This window comes from Balaenoptera physalus (assembly GCF_965194825.1).
Source record: "Balaenoptera physalus genome assembly, chromosome: 16".
Lineage (NCBI taxonomy): Eukaryota > Metazoa > Chordata > Mammalia > Artiodactyla > Balaenopteridae > Balaenoptera > Balaenoptera physalus.
Window position 1 is genome coordinate 89,991,887 of NC_138898.1, and position 18,831 is coordinate 90,010,717.

General features: G+C 52.3%; 1 protein-coding gene and 1 pseudogene across 9 annotated transcripts in view; both read right to left on the reverse strand.

Annotated features, from left to right (window-relative positions):
* Positions 1-18,831, reverse strand: part of SDK1 (sidekick cell adhesion molecule 1) — a 1,005,745-nt gene that overhangs the window by 404,039 nt on the left and 582,875 nt on the right. For 7 of the 8 annotated variants that reach the window (XM_082429098.1, XM_082429099.1, XM_082429100.1 and 4 more), the window contains exons 6-7: positions 7,273-7,384; positions 6,410-6,600 (exon numbers count right to left, since the gene is read on the reverse strand). The exons of the other annotated variant lie outside the window; for it this stretch is intronic. In XM_082429098.1, coding sequence (XP_082285224.1) covers positions 6,410-6,600; positions 7,273-7,384 — 303 coding nt within the window. The remainder of the gene's footprint in view (positions 1-6,409; positions 6,601-7,272; positions 7,385-18,831) is intronic. 8 annotated transcript variants of the gene reach the window in all.
* Positions 9,185-16,578, reverse strand: LOC309644874 (cytosol aminopeptidase pseudogene; annotated as a pseudogene). Its single transcript has one exon. The product of its transcript is annotated as a cytosol aminopeptidase pseudogene (transcript).

The following is an 18,831-nucleotide window of genomic DNA, read 5'->3' on the forward strand; positions in this document are numbered from 1 at the left end:
GGCGGCCTGCCAGAGCTGGCCAAGCGCTGTCTGTCTCCTCCGCAGCCGACACCCAGGCAAGTTTTAGTGGCTGGAGCCAGGAGGCCAGGTCTGCTCACTCATTTATTGATTCTCCTGCCTTTTTCAGAAAGTCTTCCAGGTGCTGAGCGCTCAGGGCAGCCGCGGGGCTGCCGAAGCCCTCACAGGCCCACGCGGCTGCCGACGGTAACGTCATCTCTCCCACATGCACGCGTTACCACTCCTCTCCCTGCTGACCCCGTATTCCAACCCAGCTCAACAGCGCCCTCAGCTACTTCTGCGAATAGCTGTCTATAAGGAGAACAGTGGGGGAAAGTACCGGGCGTACCAGCCAAGAAAGACTGAGGTGACTGGTGGGGAAAACCTGCTATGGACGAGTCATCCCCGCCGTGGACTTTTCAACCACTTAATCTTCAAAGGGCAAGTGCGCGTCTTAGCTAATCAGCAGCAACTCTGTCTGGAAAGGGTACCCTGCCAACGCAGGCGCACACTAGACTTTCAAAGATTTATGGCAATTGCAGCCGATAAAACCGGGGAGTGAAACTAACACTTTGACCTCTTTTGAAACAATACGAAGCCGTCAGGAGAACGTTCTCATCCCGTGTGACACTGGCGTGTTAAGAATAGGCCAGCCATGCAGGCTGTCGTCCACATCCCCCGGGGGCCGCGGGCAGCTCCTCCAGTCAGCACAGCAAGCCTCCAGCCCCCCGACCTCACGGCTTGAGGCAGGGCTACCTCCCAGGCAGCCCCCAAATTAGGATCCCTCAGGCTCTCCTGCCCTTGATGCTGGGCTTTGCCTCCTGCACCATCCACCCCCCAACCCCGGTTCACGGCACAGCCCGGAGATGCCCCCTCTGCCGTCTGCCCTTCTCCCAGAGCGACCGTCTCGGGAAGTGGCAGAGCCCGTGGTGTGCCCTTGACTCACCACCGTCGTCCACACTTGGGTGCCTTTGTCCACTGGGGTGGGCAGAATGCCCCCAGGAGACGTCCACCCCCAATCACCGGTACCTGTGAACATGCTACGCTACGCGGCAGGGGGGACTCTGCCGACGTGACTGAGGTCATCGATCTAAAAACGGGGAGATGATTTCAGAGCAGCTGGGCGGGCCCAATCTCATCACAGGGACCCCTAAAAGCAGAGAACTTTCTCCAGCTGGCAGCGGGAGCGACGGCAGGAGGGGACGTCAGAGATCCGCCGTGTGAGGAGGACTCGGCCAGCTGCTGGCTCTGAAGGCGAAGGTGGCCGTAGCCAGGGACGCCGGTTGTCTCCAGAACCTGAGAAAGACCCACCAACAGCCAGAAAGGAAACAGGCCCAGTCCCACAGCCGCATGAACTGGATCCTGCAGCCCCTGGGTGAGCCGGGAAGTGGGTCCTCCCGGGGCCTCCGGAGAAGAACCCAGCCCAGCCAGAGCCTTGGTCGCAGCCTTGGGAGGCCGGGAACCGTGAGGCGACACATCTGTCGTATTTTAAGCTGTTGAGTTTGTGGTCCTTTCTCACAAGAGCGACACAAAGGCCGTCACTGGTCCTGGCTCCTCCCCGTGGACCAGCCTTTCTCAAGTCGCCTCGTTGGCAAATTCAGACCGATCTTCAAGGCCAGTCCTCGTGTTCCTTCTCCAGCAGAGGCTCCCTGCCCTCCTCGGGCTGGGTCTGCCCCACCCACGTACCCCCTGGGACCGATGACCCACATCTGTGTGCTGCGGCCACCACGCTGGAGGCTGCTTCAGGGAAGGGCGTGGCTTCGTCATCTCTGTGTTTTAGCACCTGCCGTCATCTCTGGGAAGACACTTAGAAACCGCCCACTGGAGAAGAGAGAGAGGAGATGCCCACAGGCTTTAGGACCCCGAAACTCCTTCAGGGGCGGAGACGCAGCTAACTCGTCTTCCTCCCACCCAGGCTGGTGCTCCCGCTGGGTGCCTGGCACGCGCTCTGCGCTGGTGAATGACAGGTGGTGAGCGGAGAAGCAGAGGATGGCGGGGGAGCCTGGAATTGGACGGCGTGTGGAAGAGTTCACACCCTGCTCCCCAGACAGAATTCCTGCTCATCTCGGGGCGCCAGGAGCTGCCCATGCTGCATCCAGGAGCAAGTCACCCCAGCATCGTCTGAGGTTTGTCTCACACGACTTTTCCCTGTAATCGCTCTTTTCTGAGCTTTAATCAGTGATAAGATGCCAAACGGATAAGTCCTACAGTTGGTGATAGGATGCCGATAATTAATTTGGGTGCTTCTACCATGGGTCGTACGTGAAAGCTGTAAAAAAGACATCTTAGGCTTTTCTTACACCGATGTGACAAGTTACCAGGCAGGTGCTCTGTAGATCTCCGGGAGGAGAGGACTAGGCCCCCTGCAAGGTTCTCTTCCGGCCCGAATTGCCGCGAAAGCCCCTCCCTGCCAATCCCAGGGGCGCCCCCTCACCCCCCGCCTTGCCGAGGGTCTTAGCACTCACTGTGTGGAGCCATAACTGCCGCGTGAAGGGACCGCCTTCCGCGTAAGACCCTGGACGCCGGGACCAGCACAGCATCGGGGGGGCCGACCAGTAAAGACCTCTGTATCGAGCGGAGGGAAGGAAGGAAGAGAACAAGGAAGGGAGGAAGGAATCTGTGTTGCAAACAGACATCTAAGGGACGCTCAGTCTCAGCTCTGGGAGAGCAGCTTCTCAGTTGCGGCGCTGCTATCAGCAGAGAGGTGTCACAGGTAACTTGTTATTTTAATAGTAGTTCAGATATTGGGGCTTCTGCGTGATGCATGTATAAAAAATCAGAAGAGACCTGAGGTATCCAGAGAAAGCTCTGTACAACTGCCATGCCCACCCACCCGAGTTTCTGAGCGGGGGCTGAAGGAGGCATCGCGGCTCGGGCAGGACACGCGTACGCGTGGCCACGCTGTGCGTGGGACCAGATCCGTCAGTCTGGACGGAGGCTGAGACCTTGCAGCATTGGTAAGAGGCATCATCGTTTTGTTTACACCCAAGAAAGAAGAAATGCTCCCGTGGGTTGTGAGGCACATCCTGATTTCGGAGGCTGCAAGCGTGGAAGATGTGTCATGTCACCGCTGTAGGTAAAGCACTAAGGGTGACGTGTGTCACCGCGGAGTCCTACCAACAGCTCCCAAAGCTGCCATTTCAGTCCTTCCGTGCCCGTTACTTCACATGATCCTCACAGTACGAGCCGGAATCATCTTCTGCAGCATCCACATTTCACAGACGTGCACACTGAGGCCCCCAGCGGCCAGCGAGTGGTGCAGTGAGGACCTGGGCGCAGTCCCGCCTCCAGAGCCTGTCCCGTCACGCGTGGAGCATCAGTGACCCCGAGAGTGTCCACTCTCTGCAGGACAACAGCTGGCACAGCGTCACTCCTCTGCCTGGTGCACAGTCTGAGAGGTCACAGAGGCAAGTGGTGACCACTGAGGGAGTCCTGAGAGACATGCGGACCCACAAGGCAGGGAAGGTGGGACCCGGGCGGGAAAGGCCATTCGTCCTAAGCACAGGTGCTCGGGGCTCTGAAGGGCGACGGTCCAAGTCTTGGGTTGGCCTCCCTGAGAAGCAGACCTGAGACAGGGTTCCCTGCCCGTGGTTTATTTGGGAGGCGATGGGAACACCATCAGGAGGGCGGGAGGCCGGCTGAAAAAGAGCACGTTACCAAGGCAGCTCCCACTGTAGGTGACTGAGCTTATGCTGCTGGGAAACTCTGGAGGCCAGTGAAGACCACAACCTCCAAGTTACGTCCCCACCTCAGGGGTGAGGAAGCTTGGCCGATGATACTGCGGTCCACGTGGCGCTGGACTCACGCACGCCGGGGGTGTGGATGCCAGCACTTCCAACCTGTCACACGGCGGGTGCCCTGGCCTCACCCTGGGGCAGCCCTGGCTCCAGTGGCCAGGGAACGCAGTCAGGAAACGGGCCCTGAGGCGCCTGCCTCATCGCGTGGGGTGTGCGGTGTGTGGGCAGGTAAGGAAACGAGCGGTGAAGCGACAGCCGCAGACCCACCGCAGGGCAGGTGGAGGAGACCGTGGACCGCCAAACCCCGGAGGCCGCTTTCCCTGCCGTGTGCAGAGTCGCGTGTGTGACGCCGTCTGCAGTCAGACCCGAGCTCCTGTTTAAACCTCAGAAATTAAGCAGTGCAGCAGCGGAGTTGACAGGTGGGCTGAACAGCCTGTCTTGTCTCATCAGTAAGAAACAGGAGTAAATGGAAGCCAATCTGTGTCTGCTTTCTTTCATCTGCATGTTCACATCGATAGCTCGCTGCACGGTTCCACCAGTGACAGGGCCGTGGAACCGGGACCAGGGTTTCCTGGGGATCCCTCCCTCCACGATCGCTGGGCTCGGGGCTATAATCTCCCAAATCACTCTGAATTGACAGAGGCTCTTGAGGGCTTTCCCAGGACGATTCAACCACAAAATCCTACCTGTCACAGCAAATTCTTATGAATAAACGAGATTTAAATGAACAGCATAAAGGTACACGAGTGTGTCTGTGTACCTTTAAAAGCCAGAACACGGAGAGATGGCAACTCAGGAGAATACAGAAACAACCTGCTCTGGAATCCAGATGCAAGTGCAAAAGCCAAGTTCACGTGACAGATTTAAAATTTTTTTTTCAATAGATTTATTTATTTATTTTTGGCTGCATTGGGTCTTCGTTGCTGCGTGCAGGCTTTCTCTAGTTGCGGCAAGCAGGGGCTACTCTTCGTTGTGGTGCACCGGACTTCCCATTGCGGTGGCTTCTCTTGTTGCAGATCATGGGCTCTAGGTGCGCAGGCTTCAGTAGTTGTGGCACGCAGGCTCAGTAGTTGTGGCGCGCGGGCTCTAGAGCACAGGCTCAGTAGTTGTGGCACACGGGCTTAGTTGTTCCGCGGCATGTGGGATCCCCCCAGCCCAGGGCTCGAACCCGTGTCCCCTGCATTGGCAGCTGGATTCTTAACCACTGCACCACCAGGGAAGTCCTTAAATATTTTAAAAAGGGAATTATAATGGAAACAAATGTTCTAGTTTACAGGGAGATAAATTTCTTCTCTTGCTTAAATTACCTTGAAATGTTTTAACACGATATAGTCCTGAGTGCTGCAGATTTACACGTTTACAATTTTAATTTGGGTTCAATCCGTAACGCGCTGTGCTCATGTAGCTGTAGATCACCCCCGACAGAAAGGTCCTCGCCGGGAATGGGGATGGGGTATTGACATCTCTAAAGCGTGGACGGGAAAGGGAGCAGAGAACCAGCTCTGATCCCTAGTGGAGAATCAGCAATGATTTGTGACTCAAAACCTGCCTTCTCTGATGCTTTTAAAATTCGTGAACATCTTTCAGAGGGGCTGACAGGTTTGCATCACTTGAGTTTGGCAGTCATTTTCAGGCCACAGAGCCGTTTCCTAATGATTTAAAGGAATGTGACACACTCAAGGCAAACTGCCTTTTATGCAGCATTTCTTCACACTCTTGCTAATTTTTTATGAAAACACAAGCTTTTATTTTTCCTTAGTTTGCAAAGTGGCAAACTGCAAAGTATGTTACGTGAGGGGCGATTGCTCTCAAAGGGCTTTCTGCTTATGTGATCCTTCGTGTTCTCCATCTGCCTTGTTTGGATTGAGAGGAGAGAAGCAGAGATTCTCCCACCTGGAGTGGACCCTGAAGGCACCTCTCATCAGCAGTGGCCACTAGACAGGTCACTGCGACAGTGACCACAGCCACTGCAGAGGCCTAAACGTATTATAGCAGCTGAAGAGACGAGAGAAATAAAGGCCTTTGCCTCACAATTTAATGTAATCTTATCATAATCTGAAAATAGACTGAGGATTCCCTTAGTCTGTGTACAATGCACCTTCCTAAACATCGAGATTTCCCAGCATTTAGAGCAGCTCAAATGTGCCTAATTTTGTCTCCTTTCTCCCTGGTTTAAGAATAACACATGATTCTAGGAAGCCTCTCTGTTCTCTTTCTAATTTAACAAAAGGTAACACCCAAGACTTTCTGACTTGCTTCTGGGTCAAAAAATAAAAAATAATGGTCATAGATTAATCTCTGAACATTGATCATAACGGCCAAATGAGAGTTATAGAAAAGCCTCATGGCAGAAAGGTCAGCACAGGGAGGTGATAAACATGCCAAGGATTTCGACGCTCTATTTCCCAAGCTTTACCATTGGACGTTTTCAGAAGAACGGTTCTTGGGAGTATTCAGAACATCAACTCTTTGGACTTAATGCATTGATATTCTTGGGAAGGAAGAATAGGCTGAATCTGGGAGATAAACTCAACTTCACTTCCATGTGCTGAGTTAAAAACAGTCGGTGGAACACAGGTGTTAGCTACGTTGTTTCCATGGCCTGGGGTGTGCCGCCGCTCTCCGAGGATGCCCTCCGAGGATGCCGACGCCACCACTCCCAGTTTGAGCCTTACCTATGATAGAAAGGAAGGCTTTGGCTGTGGCGGGCTCGAAAGCGCTCCCTGCCAGCGCCGCCTCGCACACGTACTCCCCGACGTCCGAGGAGGTCGGGGTGCTGATGGTGAGGCGTCTCCCGAAGCTGTGGAGCCCACTGGTGACTCTCACCCCGTTTCTCTTCCAGGTCACACTCAGCTCCTCGACGGGCCTGTGAGAACGAAGGGCTTTAGTGACAGTAACTGTGGATCATGTAGATGGCAATAATAATCATTCTACCAGGAAGCATGGTGGGTTGAACAGTGGGCATTTAAAAATCAATCCAGATATAACTCTACTCCCTTAAGGCACGCGTCAGCGACACAGGCTGCTCAAGGGCTATTGAGCAAGGATAGCTAATTGCAGCAGCGATGGACCATAAGTGCTAATGATTCCATTTGCTCAGGAAAAGAATGTTTAAAACAAATACTGCTAGGGGACACGCTACATGGGAGGCGTGATCACGGGGACTCCATTCCGGAGCGACCACTAATGGGGCTGGGAACACCTACGACGACAGAGGAGAAGAGAATTAACTCTTTCCTTTGCACCCAAAGGAGAGCAAAGCTCCTCTCTGCTCCTCAGCCAGAATCTAAGAAGAGACCCTCTACCATGACCCAGAGCTAAAGGGAAGAGCACTGCTTTCCAATACAAATATTACCTTCAATATAAATACTGCAGAACAAGGCCCGGGACAGGTCAGCACACCCACGTCCTATCTTCCCATACGCACTGTGCCCACAGCCCAGCTGGACGAACAAGGCCACCATTGCTGGGAGAGCCAGCCACACGCAGGAGGTGTTGTCATGGGTTGTTACTCCCCGCGTGGGGGACTGGCACGCACCTGGCATTGGCTATGCATTCCAAGGTGGTCTCACTGGACCCGGCCACCACGCTTCTGTTGCTCGGGGGGATCACGATGACGGGGGCCACGGCTTCAGGCGTGCCAACATCTCCTGTGGCAGAGAGAGCAGAGGCCCGTGGAACTCTCTGAAGTACAGAAGGTATGAGGATTGGAACGTGACACGAGAGTCTCGTCGAGCTGCTCTGACAGGGCACCCAGCACCACGGGACCCGACCCCAGCCCTCGAGGGGCACTCGGTGTGGTCCCGGTCCATAAACACACGTCCCACCCAGGGACCATGGGCACCGAGCGCTCCCGCTGCTTCTCCACACATTGTGCCCATAAAGGGCTTTAGACTGCTGTGCATTTTCCAAAATGCTTGCTGACTTTATTTATCAATTTTAGACTTTGCTGATTGAGTTACCTGGTCTACCCACTACTTTCAAATCCGTTCACTTCCAAAAATATCTCACGCACCAGGCCCTCCTCTGGGCACGTGTGTGTTTGGAAAGTGGCTGCTCTCTGACTGGGGCCCGAACATGGTCCCCGGAGCAAAGACATCCCATGAACCAAGGACTCGGTTCCGGGCGTGCGTGTTTAATCCCTTCTCTCTGAAAAGTAAATATTCCGACTCCATCTCTGTTGTGTGAGTATCAAACTATAAATAATTTAGCTCATACCTCTGGTGACAAGGGAGAAAAAAAACACGAGATGTTTTTGCCGCTTTTGTCTCAAATACAAGTAATACCAAAATTAAACTACGTGCGCATTACTACTGTTTATTTAGGGAAAATGAAGACTGATCAAACATTTCGAGAACAGGACTTTCAGTAAAGGGTGGAGATGGAAGAGGCTGGAAATAAAAATAAATTGACATCACAGCAAATGCCCAGTGCTTCCTGGAGGACCTCATGCTGCAGAGACCCGCCACCACTGCGAGCAGCTGAGGAGAGCCGTGGAAGGTTCCAGCTGCCGGCAATGCAGTCAGGGCGTTGAGAGAGAACAGGGGGAGAAAAGAGGGCTGGCCTCTAGTCAGTTTCCCACAGCTCTGAGTCCTGCTTTCACTGCCTAAGCAGCATGAGATTCTGGAATTAAAGGTTCATGTGAATTAAAAAAAAACAAACAACTTGAGGCGGGCAGAGCCAACTAATCAATTTTTTAACCCTATGTATCGACTAGTTACTGCGAGGCCGTTTCAGGCCCTCGGGGCTCCTGGCAAGCGCGGGGCAGCCTTCCCCTCCCCACGCCCGGCAGGGCCTCCCGGGGACCTTCCCGCCGCCCGACACCCTCGGCTTGTGAGACTGGGGATGGTGGGGCTGGTTATCAGACCGCCGAGGATGCCGGAGTACAGACACGTTCGTGACAAAGGCTGAGTGCCTGCCTGTCATCTGTGAAAGCCGCGGATGAGGAGGAAAGACCTGAGCAGCTAATATTTGCAAACAGTCATGTGAAGTGAGGGAAAGCAGCGGGGCGCGCAGAGGTCGCCGAGCAAGGTGCTAATTTGGCATGAAATCAGCGCTCCGCCTGGCGCCGGAGAGGAAGCCCGCGCTCAGCACTTGTTGCCGCCCGGAGGGCAGTCCCCACCCCCCGCCCCCCCGTCCCCCCCCGCCCCCCGCGCCCCCCGCGCCCCCCGCGGGCGGCTCAGCCTCGCCTGCGCGCTGCCCCCGAGAGACCCGCACGCGACAGACAGGTCAGCGCCAGGCCCGAGTTCACAGCCCCGGGGACGAGCGAACGGCAGGACGCACGAGCTGCTCCGCGCTCCGCGGTGATTCCACCGCCCCGGGGACAGCGGAAGTCGTTCGTAATTGTGATTCACACGGAACAGCAACTTCTATCTGTATTGCTCTCGTGGCCCAAACCATTACACGATTTCAAGGGCCCTCACCCATGGGGTCGACAGGACGAGGTGAGCGAGCAGCTCGGCTCGGGGCTGGTAAATGTCAGCCTGCCCTCAAACCCGGCCTCTTTGTTCTGTCTGGTGATGCGGGAGTCACACATGACGCTCGGAGAAGTAGGTGCCAGAGATGCAGATAAAACGTGACGGTTCCTAAAAAGTGCATTTCTAACACACATGCCGGCAAAGCGACCTTGACTTCTGGAAACTACACAGAAAGATCAAAGCAAGGTCTTGTGATTGAGGAGGCTGTGCGTTTTCTACTGAAACTTAACATTTCAGTCAACTTTCACGTAAGCTCCCAGATTCCACATCTCTCGGTAGCAAGGATAGTGCTCGTTGTAGCATACGATGCTGGCACACTTTCTTCATTAAAAAAAAAAAAAAGTTTTAAAATTTCAGTCAAATTCGTATGAGCACGTGGATTAAAAAGAACAACAGAGAGAGGCTTAAAACGAAACGTAACAACCCAGCCCTCTCCCAAATGTGACTTTTAACTTGTCAATGGGCAACTTTGCTTCAATCAGGCGGGAGGCTCAGTGCTGTCCCGAAGGGACCCTGAACCCCCGAGTGCAGAGCTCTTTCCTCTGGGGCCATTCATTCTCAGACGGGGGGGTCCTTACCTGTCTGTCTGTCTGTCTACTCGCCTTAGCTGCCGAGTACTCTACAGTGGGAGGTAGGAAGCAGACTGTCCCAGACACAAACCATTAACTACCCCGGCTCTAGCTCTGGGTCATAACTAGCCCCACGGTGGCCAAGTCCGCTCCCCAAGCCGAGACCTTCTCCGCCCACCCCCATGGTCATCATTCCTCCATCCAGACCCTTGTTTCATCTCTCAGTCACTAACAGCGCCTTATTGTCCTGTGGACCTCCGTCTCTTCTTCCTGCACTGCATTTTAGTGGGTTTTTACTTCTTTTTTAAGGGAGAGGAGGTCATGGATGTGCATTTTTAACCTGCCAAGCTGACTTTTCTACCAATTTTTTTCCCACGTTCAATTTTTAGAAGAAAAATGCAAAGAAGACTATCTGGGCATTTTTAAAAGAATAAAACGACCTCTTCATTTCTGGTACTCCCACGGTGTCTAAGATATAATAAGCACTCAACAAATACTCAATGATTGGTTAATCTTTCATAAATATTCTACAATAATGAGCAACTACTACCACCAACAGGAAAATTACCCTCTCCTTCAGGGTTCCGCATTAAAAAACATTTTTAAAATACCATATGCCAATGTATTAAGAATTATTGCCAAGAAGAACGAAAACAAAACGGGAAGCGGGAGAGAAACTGTACTTCACCAAGTTCCCACACAGCCACTCAACATTCTGCTACGCATTTACATTTACAAATGTTGCCCAATTTAATCTAACAACAAGTTATTAAGATAGCTATTATCATCCCCCTTTTATGGATGAGAAAATTGAGCCCCAAAGTCACATGACTAAACATGGTAGAGAATGGGTTTTAAATAGAGGAATGTCTTCATCCAAAGTTCATAATCTTTCTTTCATATAACGATGTTTCCTCCTAATAAAAACTCTGGTTGTGCTCAGTTAACCAAAAATTAAATGAACTAGAACACTCCTTCCCCCGAGCATTTCCTTAATTGAGACTTTACTGTAGCGTTTTCAACTGAGCGTCTCCCAGGTTGGTTTAGGTGGGTGGGAGGTGAAGGCATCGAAGCAAAAGAGGATTTCTGCCGAGGTCAGCAACAGTGGGTGCTAGGTAGCTTCAAAGGCAGAAGGGCGAATGCTTCGTAGTTACGGGAAGAAAGGCTCCTGGCAGAGGGAAATGGGGCCCACTCCTAGTCAGTTTCCCACATGAACCCCTTAATTGCTGGAGAGGCTGAGTAGAGAGGAGCGGCCCAGGTCGCATTTAATTAAAAAGTACATTTAAAGAACATCAAATCTCTCAGACAGAAGAAGAAAAAAAAAAAAGTTCAAAGTCTACCAGAACCGCTAAGCTGTGGAATTACTGCAGATAAAGCAGGATGAATGGCACACAGCCTGCTTCCCTGCAATCAAGACAGTGCCTGTGGTGGGAGAGCAGCGTACGGATAAAGGGCAAGTCACACGGACCCGGGGTCAGGAGCACAAGGAGGGGCGGGAGGTGGTGACCGAGACCAGGAAGGAAGGAACCAGCCCCGCGGACATCTGGGGGCAGAGTCAGAGAGTCACACTCTGGAGACAGAAGTGGGCAAAGGGGGACACAGGAGCTCAGCCAGGTGACGGCAGGAGCCTGGGGGTTGTGAGGACGAGAACTGAGTCTAGAATCCGGTGGAAATACCCTGGCTCCCAACGGGAAGCAAGTTACTCAACTTCTCCGAGCCTAATCTTCCTGATTTGTAAAATGATGCCCGTTTCACGGGGCCGTTAAAAACAGGAGTACGCATTTGACACTCTCACTTTCGACGTATGTTTGTATGTGTACACGGCGCACATCAGACGGCGTGTGGCGCACAGGACGTGCCACGGAACTCGAGGCCGTAGCACCACGGTGAAGGGGAGACCGAGGTCCTCAGTCCCTGCTCTGCCCCGGGGTTTCCCGTCTCTCTGCCAGGACGACCTCCCTGCAGGCGCTCTGAAGGCCTGTGCGCCCTGGCTGTGAGGCTGCGGGGGGCTGGACCTCGAGGGGAGGCCCGCAGCCCTGCTCGCAGCCCGGGAGGTGCGAGCCCGCCTGCAGGCTGGGGCCCACACGTCCCCACGCGCCTCCTCATGCAGGTCTCCACAGCTCACTCAGAACACAGCCTCTTTCTTTCAAAAAAAGAGCCTATGCCCTAAAAGTGGAATTTTCCAGAACACCTGAGAAAGCAAATCCCTTGTTTGGGCTTCCTCTGTCGGAACCGTCACCTTGCGCGTCCTGCTTCCTAGGCTAGCGCTACCGGCCACGCGCCTCAGGGGATCTTCGCGTCCAAACTGGAGAGGCTGTGGCTCTCCCCTCTGTTCCCTCCGCGGAGCCGGGTGTCCCCCTGGCCACCCAGAAGATAACGAGCTCAAAGGCCACCTCCACCGGGAGATGTTGAGGCACATCTGCCCGGAGACACACAAACATGCAAGATGAGCTGACCACACGGGCACACGTGTTCAACCAGAGGCGACCCCATTCCGGGAAAGATGGGGCGACGACAAAGGCCACGGCCCCCAAGACTCCAAAGGACCTCGGCTCTCCAGTTCCTAGTGGGTCCAGATCTACAGGGTTCTAACGCTGGTCAAAAGAAGATCCCCTCCAGAAGCAGCAGCTAATGGGGCCTACAGGACCTTTCGAAACCTCCAAATCTTCCTGCTCCAAAACAAGTGGTCTAAAATTTGTAGGAAGAAAAGAGAAAAATAAGGTTGGGAACACACACGGGGAGTAAAAGGCCTTAGGAAAGCTCTCAGTGCTGAGCTACAGGTTCCTCGGTGTTATTTGAAAGCTTTTTTCAACATCCAATAATGATAATATTTATTGGTTGTGTTGACCAGATGACATAACAATTATAGACATGCTTTACAATTCAGGCAACTGGCTATCTGGGCAGAGCAAGAAGTGACCCGTCTCGAGCCAGGGCCACGGGTGCTGGGCTCCTTTGGCACCTTTGGTGCCAGCTCTCACCTCACTGCAGTGTCCTGATTTGTGGGGAGGTCTGTCCACCTTCTGGAATAAGGAGTGGCGGATGTGTTATTCATCTTTGCACGAAGCAAAGTGCCTGGGCTATAAGAGCCCTTCTGTGAGCACTTGTTGAAGGAAGAATTAAGTCTTGTCCAAATAGAGCACGGCTGGTTATTATTATCAGCTCTTTATCGCTATAGGATGATACGAACAGTAGCAAGTACCTCTTATTTCCAGGCACTGCGCGAGCGTGGGGAATATGAGAGTTAACTGCATGGGGTCAGAGGTCAGCGACGTCAAGAAGGTCTGGGTTCAGCAGAGGAAGAGAGTCACGTGGGAAGAACAAGCAGCTGGTGGTGGGGTCAGGAGAGCCGAGGGGAGGGACGCGGCAGGATGCGGGGTGGGGAGTGCCGCGAGATTGATTCTTCCAGGGGAATCAGGAAGGGCTTGAGCCCGGCCCTTGGAAGATGGCAGTATTCGCCAGGCAGAGGAGGGAAGGAAAGGCATTCCAGGAACAGGAAAAAAGAAAGTGGAAACCGGGTTGGCTTGTTGGGAAAACTGTCAAGTGGTTCTTGAAGGTTGAGGGGAAATTGGGGCCTGGGGGTGACCCCAGAGGAGGCTGTCAGGGGATGGGGGCCATGCTGCCGAGTTTGGACTTTATCCAGTAGGGAATGGAGAGACACTGAAAGACCCTGAGGAGGAAAGTGGTGACGGAGACCGTGCGGGGCTGTCGCGGGCGTTGGGGGAAGAAGAGGCGCCGGCGGCAGCTGGGTGTGTGCACGGAAGCTCTCCCGGCTTCTGGCTTGAGTGGTTTGATGGATGGCGGAGCAGCTCGTAAGAGTGAAAGCTCAGGAGCAAGAACGGGCTGGGGTGATGGTGTGGGCGTGTGAAGCCGGAGGACAAGGAGGCCTGGGGGTGTCTACGTGGGCAGGGGCACCGGCTGGTCAGCGGCACGAGAGCTCGGGGATGAGCGCGGAAGGCAGCACTTGGACGAGCCCCCGGGCGGCGTGGAGTCTTAGGGCGCAGGCACAGGACGTGCACGCGGACCGGGATGGCTGGCGGTCGGGGCAGCGGAGGAAGGAGGAGAAAGACGAGCTGACACTAGGGAAAGAGAGGCTGTTGTTCCTTCCAGATGAACAGGAATTCTCACACGGGTGGTCAAGGCTGCTCTGCTCAGTTTCTTAAGATGAATCTCTGAGTTCGTCTCGTAGGACAATTGCTAAGGAAGGCGGAGCTATATGTAAGTGAAAATCCTGACCTTCCCCAAGAAGCGTTTCACTGTGCCACGGAGCACACTAGCAGACACTGCAGAGCTCGAGCCACTCTTCTATTCAGTTCTATAGCTCAGCTTCTGCAAACAGGCTGCCTAGGGCCATTCCCAACCGCTTTCCGGCGATAAAAAACACAATTTAATTGGTCCGTCTCTTATGATTCTTGACCTTCTTCCATGCATAGTCAGGTACATTGGTGCCCTTTTGGGGGATGGGTGAAAACAGCTCCAAGACATTTTACTTCAAGAAAATCAAGTGGCTTTTGTTTTCTTTTTTTTTTTAATAAATAAATTTATTAAAAAAAAAAAAAAGAAGAAAGCTCTACTGCTTTCTGCTCTCCCACTTATTAGCTTGGTGACATCGTTGGCATGTTACTAACCCTCTCCTGTGCCTCATTTTCCTCATCTGTAATGTGGGGATAATAGTACCGCCTCACAAACTCAAGCTCATCTCTGAGTGCCCCAAAGTGATTATTAACATTGACACCCAACTTAATTACTTAGTTCATGTAACACAGCCAGAAGAGACAAGTTATATTATAGCATCACTGGGTTTATAATAATATATAAGTGAATGTCAGAGCCACACCAGGGAGCACAAAAAGTTGGATCTATTGTTTCTGACAACTGCAGAGCGACTTTTAGTTTCTTCATTATTCCCAGCATCACAAATCCGAAATACAATTTTGCTCCTCAATTACAAACATATACTCTGAAAAGTGATTAGGTAGCTTTTAAAAAATCATCATTATTCATTTAAGATAGAATATCTTAAAAATCTTTGCCAAGCAAGATATTAGCTTTACCTTTATAAATCTCTGCATAAAATGAAAAACAAATCAAGGCATACAAATTTCATTTTGTTCTATGTTTTTAAATACCATCCTTTGTTTCCCTTAAAAGATTTTTATCTATTCATTCAAAAGTATTCCGAAGCTCTACTGCCTGTTTAAGACAGAAAGAAGGCATTTTAGAGCATCTGAACTAAGCGCTGTCTTGACTGAACCGAAGCAGAACTCGATCAGGGTCCTCGTGGGCCTCTCAGCCACGCCTTTGCGCAGATAAGGAACCTCACCTTGTTGGTCATCACACCTGCTGTGTCTAAACGCGCCCACTTAGGATAGTCACAAATTCTTTCAGAAACGCTGCAGCCGTACGTGCTCCTGCAGATCTGTATTTTCCGACGTTATTAACATCAGCAAGTTGGCAACCTACAACCTGTCTTGTGTAATGTTCAAAGAGAGGCATCCTCCAGACACGGTCTCCTGTTTCAATGCTGGTCTCAAACAGTTTGTTCCACAGCCAGGAAGAATTGGTAAAGACCCCAGTGGCACCGGACCCCAAAGCTACGTCCATGGCACCTGTCAGGGTGGCGGCATCGGTGATGACCTTTGGGTTAAAAGTGTGCGCGTAGCAGAGTGCATCGGCCAGGACGAGTCTCCCCTCAGCATCAGTGTTATCCACCTGTATGGTCTTCCCGTCCTTGGCTCTAACAACATCCCCAGGCTTGTTGGCCTTCCCGCTGGGCATATTTTCACAAAGAGGGGCCAAACCTACGATGCTGATGGGCAGGTCGAGCTTGGCAGCAGACACGATGGCTGAACAGATAGTGGCGGCTCCTCCCACGTCAGCCCTCATGAGGTCCATGTTTGTAGTCGCCTTGATGGAGATGCCGCCACTGTCAAAGGTAATCCCCTTCCCAACAAACACCAAGGGAGGTTCACTTGCATTGCGGCTGCCTTTGTAGTGAATTTCCAGGAAGACTGGAGGCTCTTCGGACCCTTTGGCCACACTGAGGAATGATCCCATTTCCTGTTCCTCAATCCAAGGCTTGGGTCTGATGTGGGCGTTTGTTTTACTACTAGCACTTTTGAGATTCTTCTCAGTAATTCCGGAAAATCTGGTTGGCGTCATCTCCTTGGCGGGCGTCTCCATCAAGTGGCATGCCAGGTTCTGCCCAGAAGCAAAGAGGACTCCCCTTTGCCAGGCCTCCTGATGCCCACTTCCATGGGGCTTCACTGACATGGCCACCTTCTTTTTCTGCTTCAGATCGTCATACTCATAGAGCCCAAGCACCGCTCCGTGCGCATGGGCGTCTCCGCAGGGGTCCACCTCCACGGACGGGATCTCCGGGTCCTGAACCTGTCTGCACCCCGCTGCAACAGCGGCTCTGATGTTTTCTTTGCCTTCGTGCCAGTTCTCCTGTTCATCAACTCCGGCCGTCGTTTTGCCGAGGCCCACCACCACCATGCGGGGGAAGTCCTCATGCAGACCATAAAAGCTTTGGGTTTTGCCTGCCTTCAGGGGTGGTCCAGATACGTTCAAGATTTCTCTCAGCTTTCCAGACACCAGTTTATTAAAATTCTCTCCTGCGCTTGTAAACTGGGGCACATCATCTTCTTTTTCTTTGCCACAGATTCCTAAAACAAGGCCCTTCGTCTTGTCCGCGGCGGCTGGACCGGGTCCCCAGGAGCGCTTCCCGCTCAGATGTCAGACGGGCGACCCCGCGGCAGCCGGAAGAGGCAGCAAGAACATCTTTTCGGCTCGGCCCCCGGCACCGCCCTCCTCCGAGCACGTGGCGAAAGGAGGGCGAGTGCGCGCCTGGGAGCCCGGCTTTCGCGGGGGTGGGGGGTGCGGGGTGCAGGCTCAAGTGGCTTTTCCACTCATCAGTTGCTTTTGCAACCTTCGGAGTCTGTCATCTTTCTCGGCATTATTAAAACGGCCTGGCAAAGGGATGAAGTGCTCTCCTGCCTGCAGAAGCGTCTCAACAGGTGTGTCTGATCGTTTGCCACCAAGGGAGCTGGCGTCTTGATAGCTCAAATCCTGTAGAGCTCAACCCTCCAGGGCACATACGTTTTAAGAGACTAGGAGATATATGTGTGTGAGCGTATATATATTATATATATAATCTCCAAGAACCCATAGAAATTATTATTATTATTTTTTTTGTTAACATGTGCTACAGTAAAAGGTGTATAGGCAACAGGCAAACCAGGTCATTCCCTCAGATTCCAAGAGGTGAGTTTCTCGAGGCAGAACCTGGGCAATTTTAAGACGCACTTTATTGTGAAAACTGAAATAAACAGCATGAATTTTCTCCTGATTGGAAAAATCTTGTTCACTAAATAGAAAGTTCCTCCCACCTTTCACTTTCCCCAAACTCACTTTTTAGGTTCTGCCCACCCAGCTCCTGAACAGGTGAAGCAGGCATGTAAATTTCTGCGTTACTAATCCATTGTGTGTGGAGCTGCCGAAGAAGACTCCCCTATCCTTCTAAATGCTGTGTCCTTAATCGCTCGTTAGCAAGAACGCGCTCACAACCGCGAAGGTGCTGGGCAGTGCGGCAGGAGGCATGCGGGGCTGCGGGCAGTGCCGCTGGACAAGCCCAGTTACAGAAGCCCTCCTGCTCCCTCCGGAGGAGGGTCCGCACCGGCCGACTCACTTCTTGTTTACTGTACAACAGTGGGAGGGAAAGAAAAATGGGAGGGAATACAGCCGTATATCCCATTTACAATTTTATCTTTACGTGTACTTCCATTTTTATCTCAATACACTTCTGGACTTTTCTATTGACAAGAGAGGATAAATAAAATAATGTGACAGCTTGACAAACAATCCAGCAGTTTCTATTCTTCTCATTTATAACATGTTTGAAAACTTGCACATTTGGAAATCCATGGAATGTTACAAAGAATGTATTTTCATCGGCAGAGAAAAATGAAGGTGATAAAAGGCAACTCTGCAGCAGGCTTATTCGTTTGTTTATTTATTTCGGGATGGGCCCAAATTGGTAAACCACAGAACAGGAGTGTGGATTTAGGAACCGCACGGTTGGACCCTCGAGTGATCCAAATATACAGACAACAGCTTTCCATTTAAGCATATAAATGCATAACCTACCGTTTAATGCAAAAGAACCACAACCAACAGAGAAACTGGGACCATATGTAGTTTGGGTGGGATACAGAAGTAAGAGGGTATTCTTCAGGAAATTAGGTCAATTTTCCAAATGGCATTCTGAAATTATTGAGAAGGTACCTAGGCACAATAGCAGATCACTTTTAGCTTCAGTGAGAAATGCCCTTGAATAATTTTACCAAACATGCCAACCTGGGCGTGGAGCCCAAGCCCACCGGGGCAATTGATGCCCGTCTGAGGCTATTAGCAAGGACAATGGGGAACTGCAGGACCCCTTGGCAGGGGCCTCTGACGCCTTGGTCCCTTCCATCCGCAGCTGGAGGAGTTCCAAGGAAAAAGTTTTTCTCACAGTTCCCATGAGACGCAAAGTATTTAGAGGCTGGCACATCTGCAGGAAGAACACCACTGCACTGAGCAACCTCGAGCAGAGAAATCAAAACCACATCTGGTTTCTTTAGTGACCATAAAGCCATCATTTGGAGGACCGGAGCTACACTGACGGGGGCCTCTGCCTCCGCAGGCTGAGGGCCCCTCTGACAATGGCGAGCCCATCCCTCCCAGCCGTGCTCTTCCCCTCGCTCCAAGCTCCACAGGACCCTCCGCTCACTATGCTTGTTTGGTTTGTGTCTGTCTCTCCCCACAGGAAGAAGACCAGGAGCACAGGCACTTTCGTCTGTTCTGTTTTAGCCATTCTCTCGAGGCCTACAACAGTGCCTCGTGCACAGCAGGTATCCAGTAGGTATCTGTTGATTGAACATGGAGACAAGGGCTTGGGTTCCTGTGCTTCACCCGCCACGTGGCAGGCACTCTCTGAAACATCCCAGCCACCCTCCTCTGACCTGAGCGCCTCCGCCTGCAACAACTTTCCCCATTCCTACCCCCCGC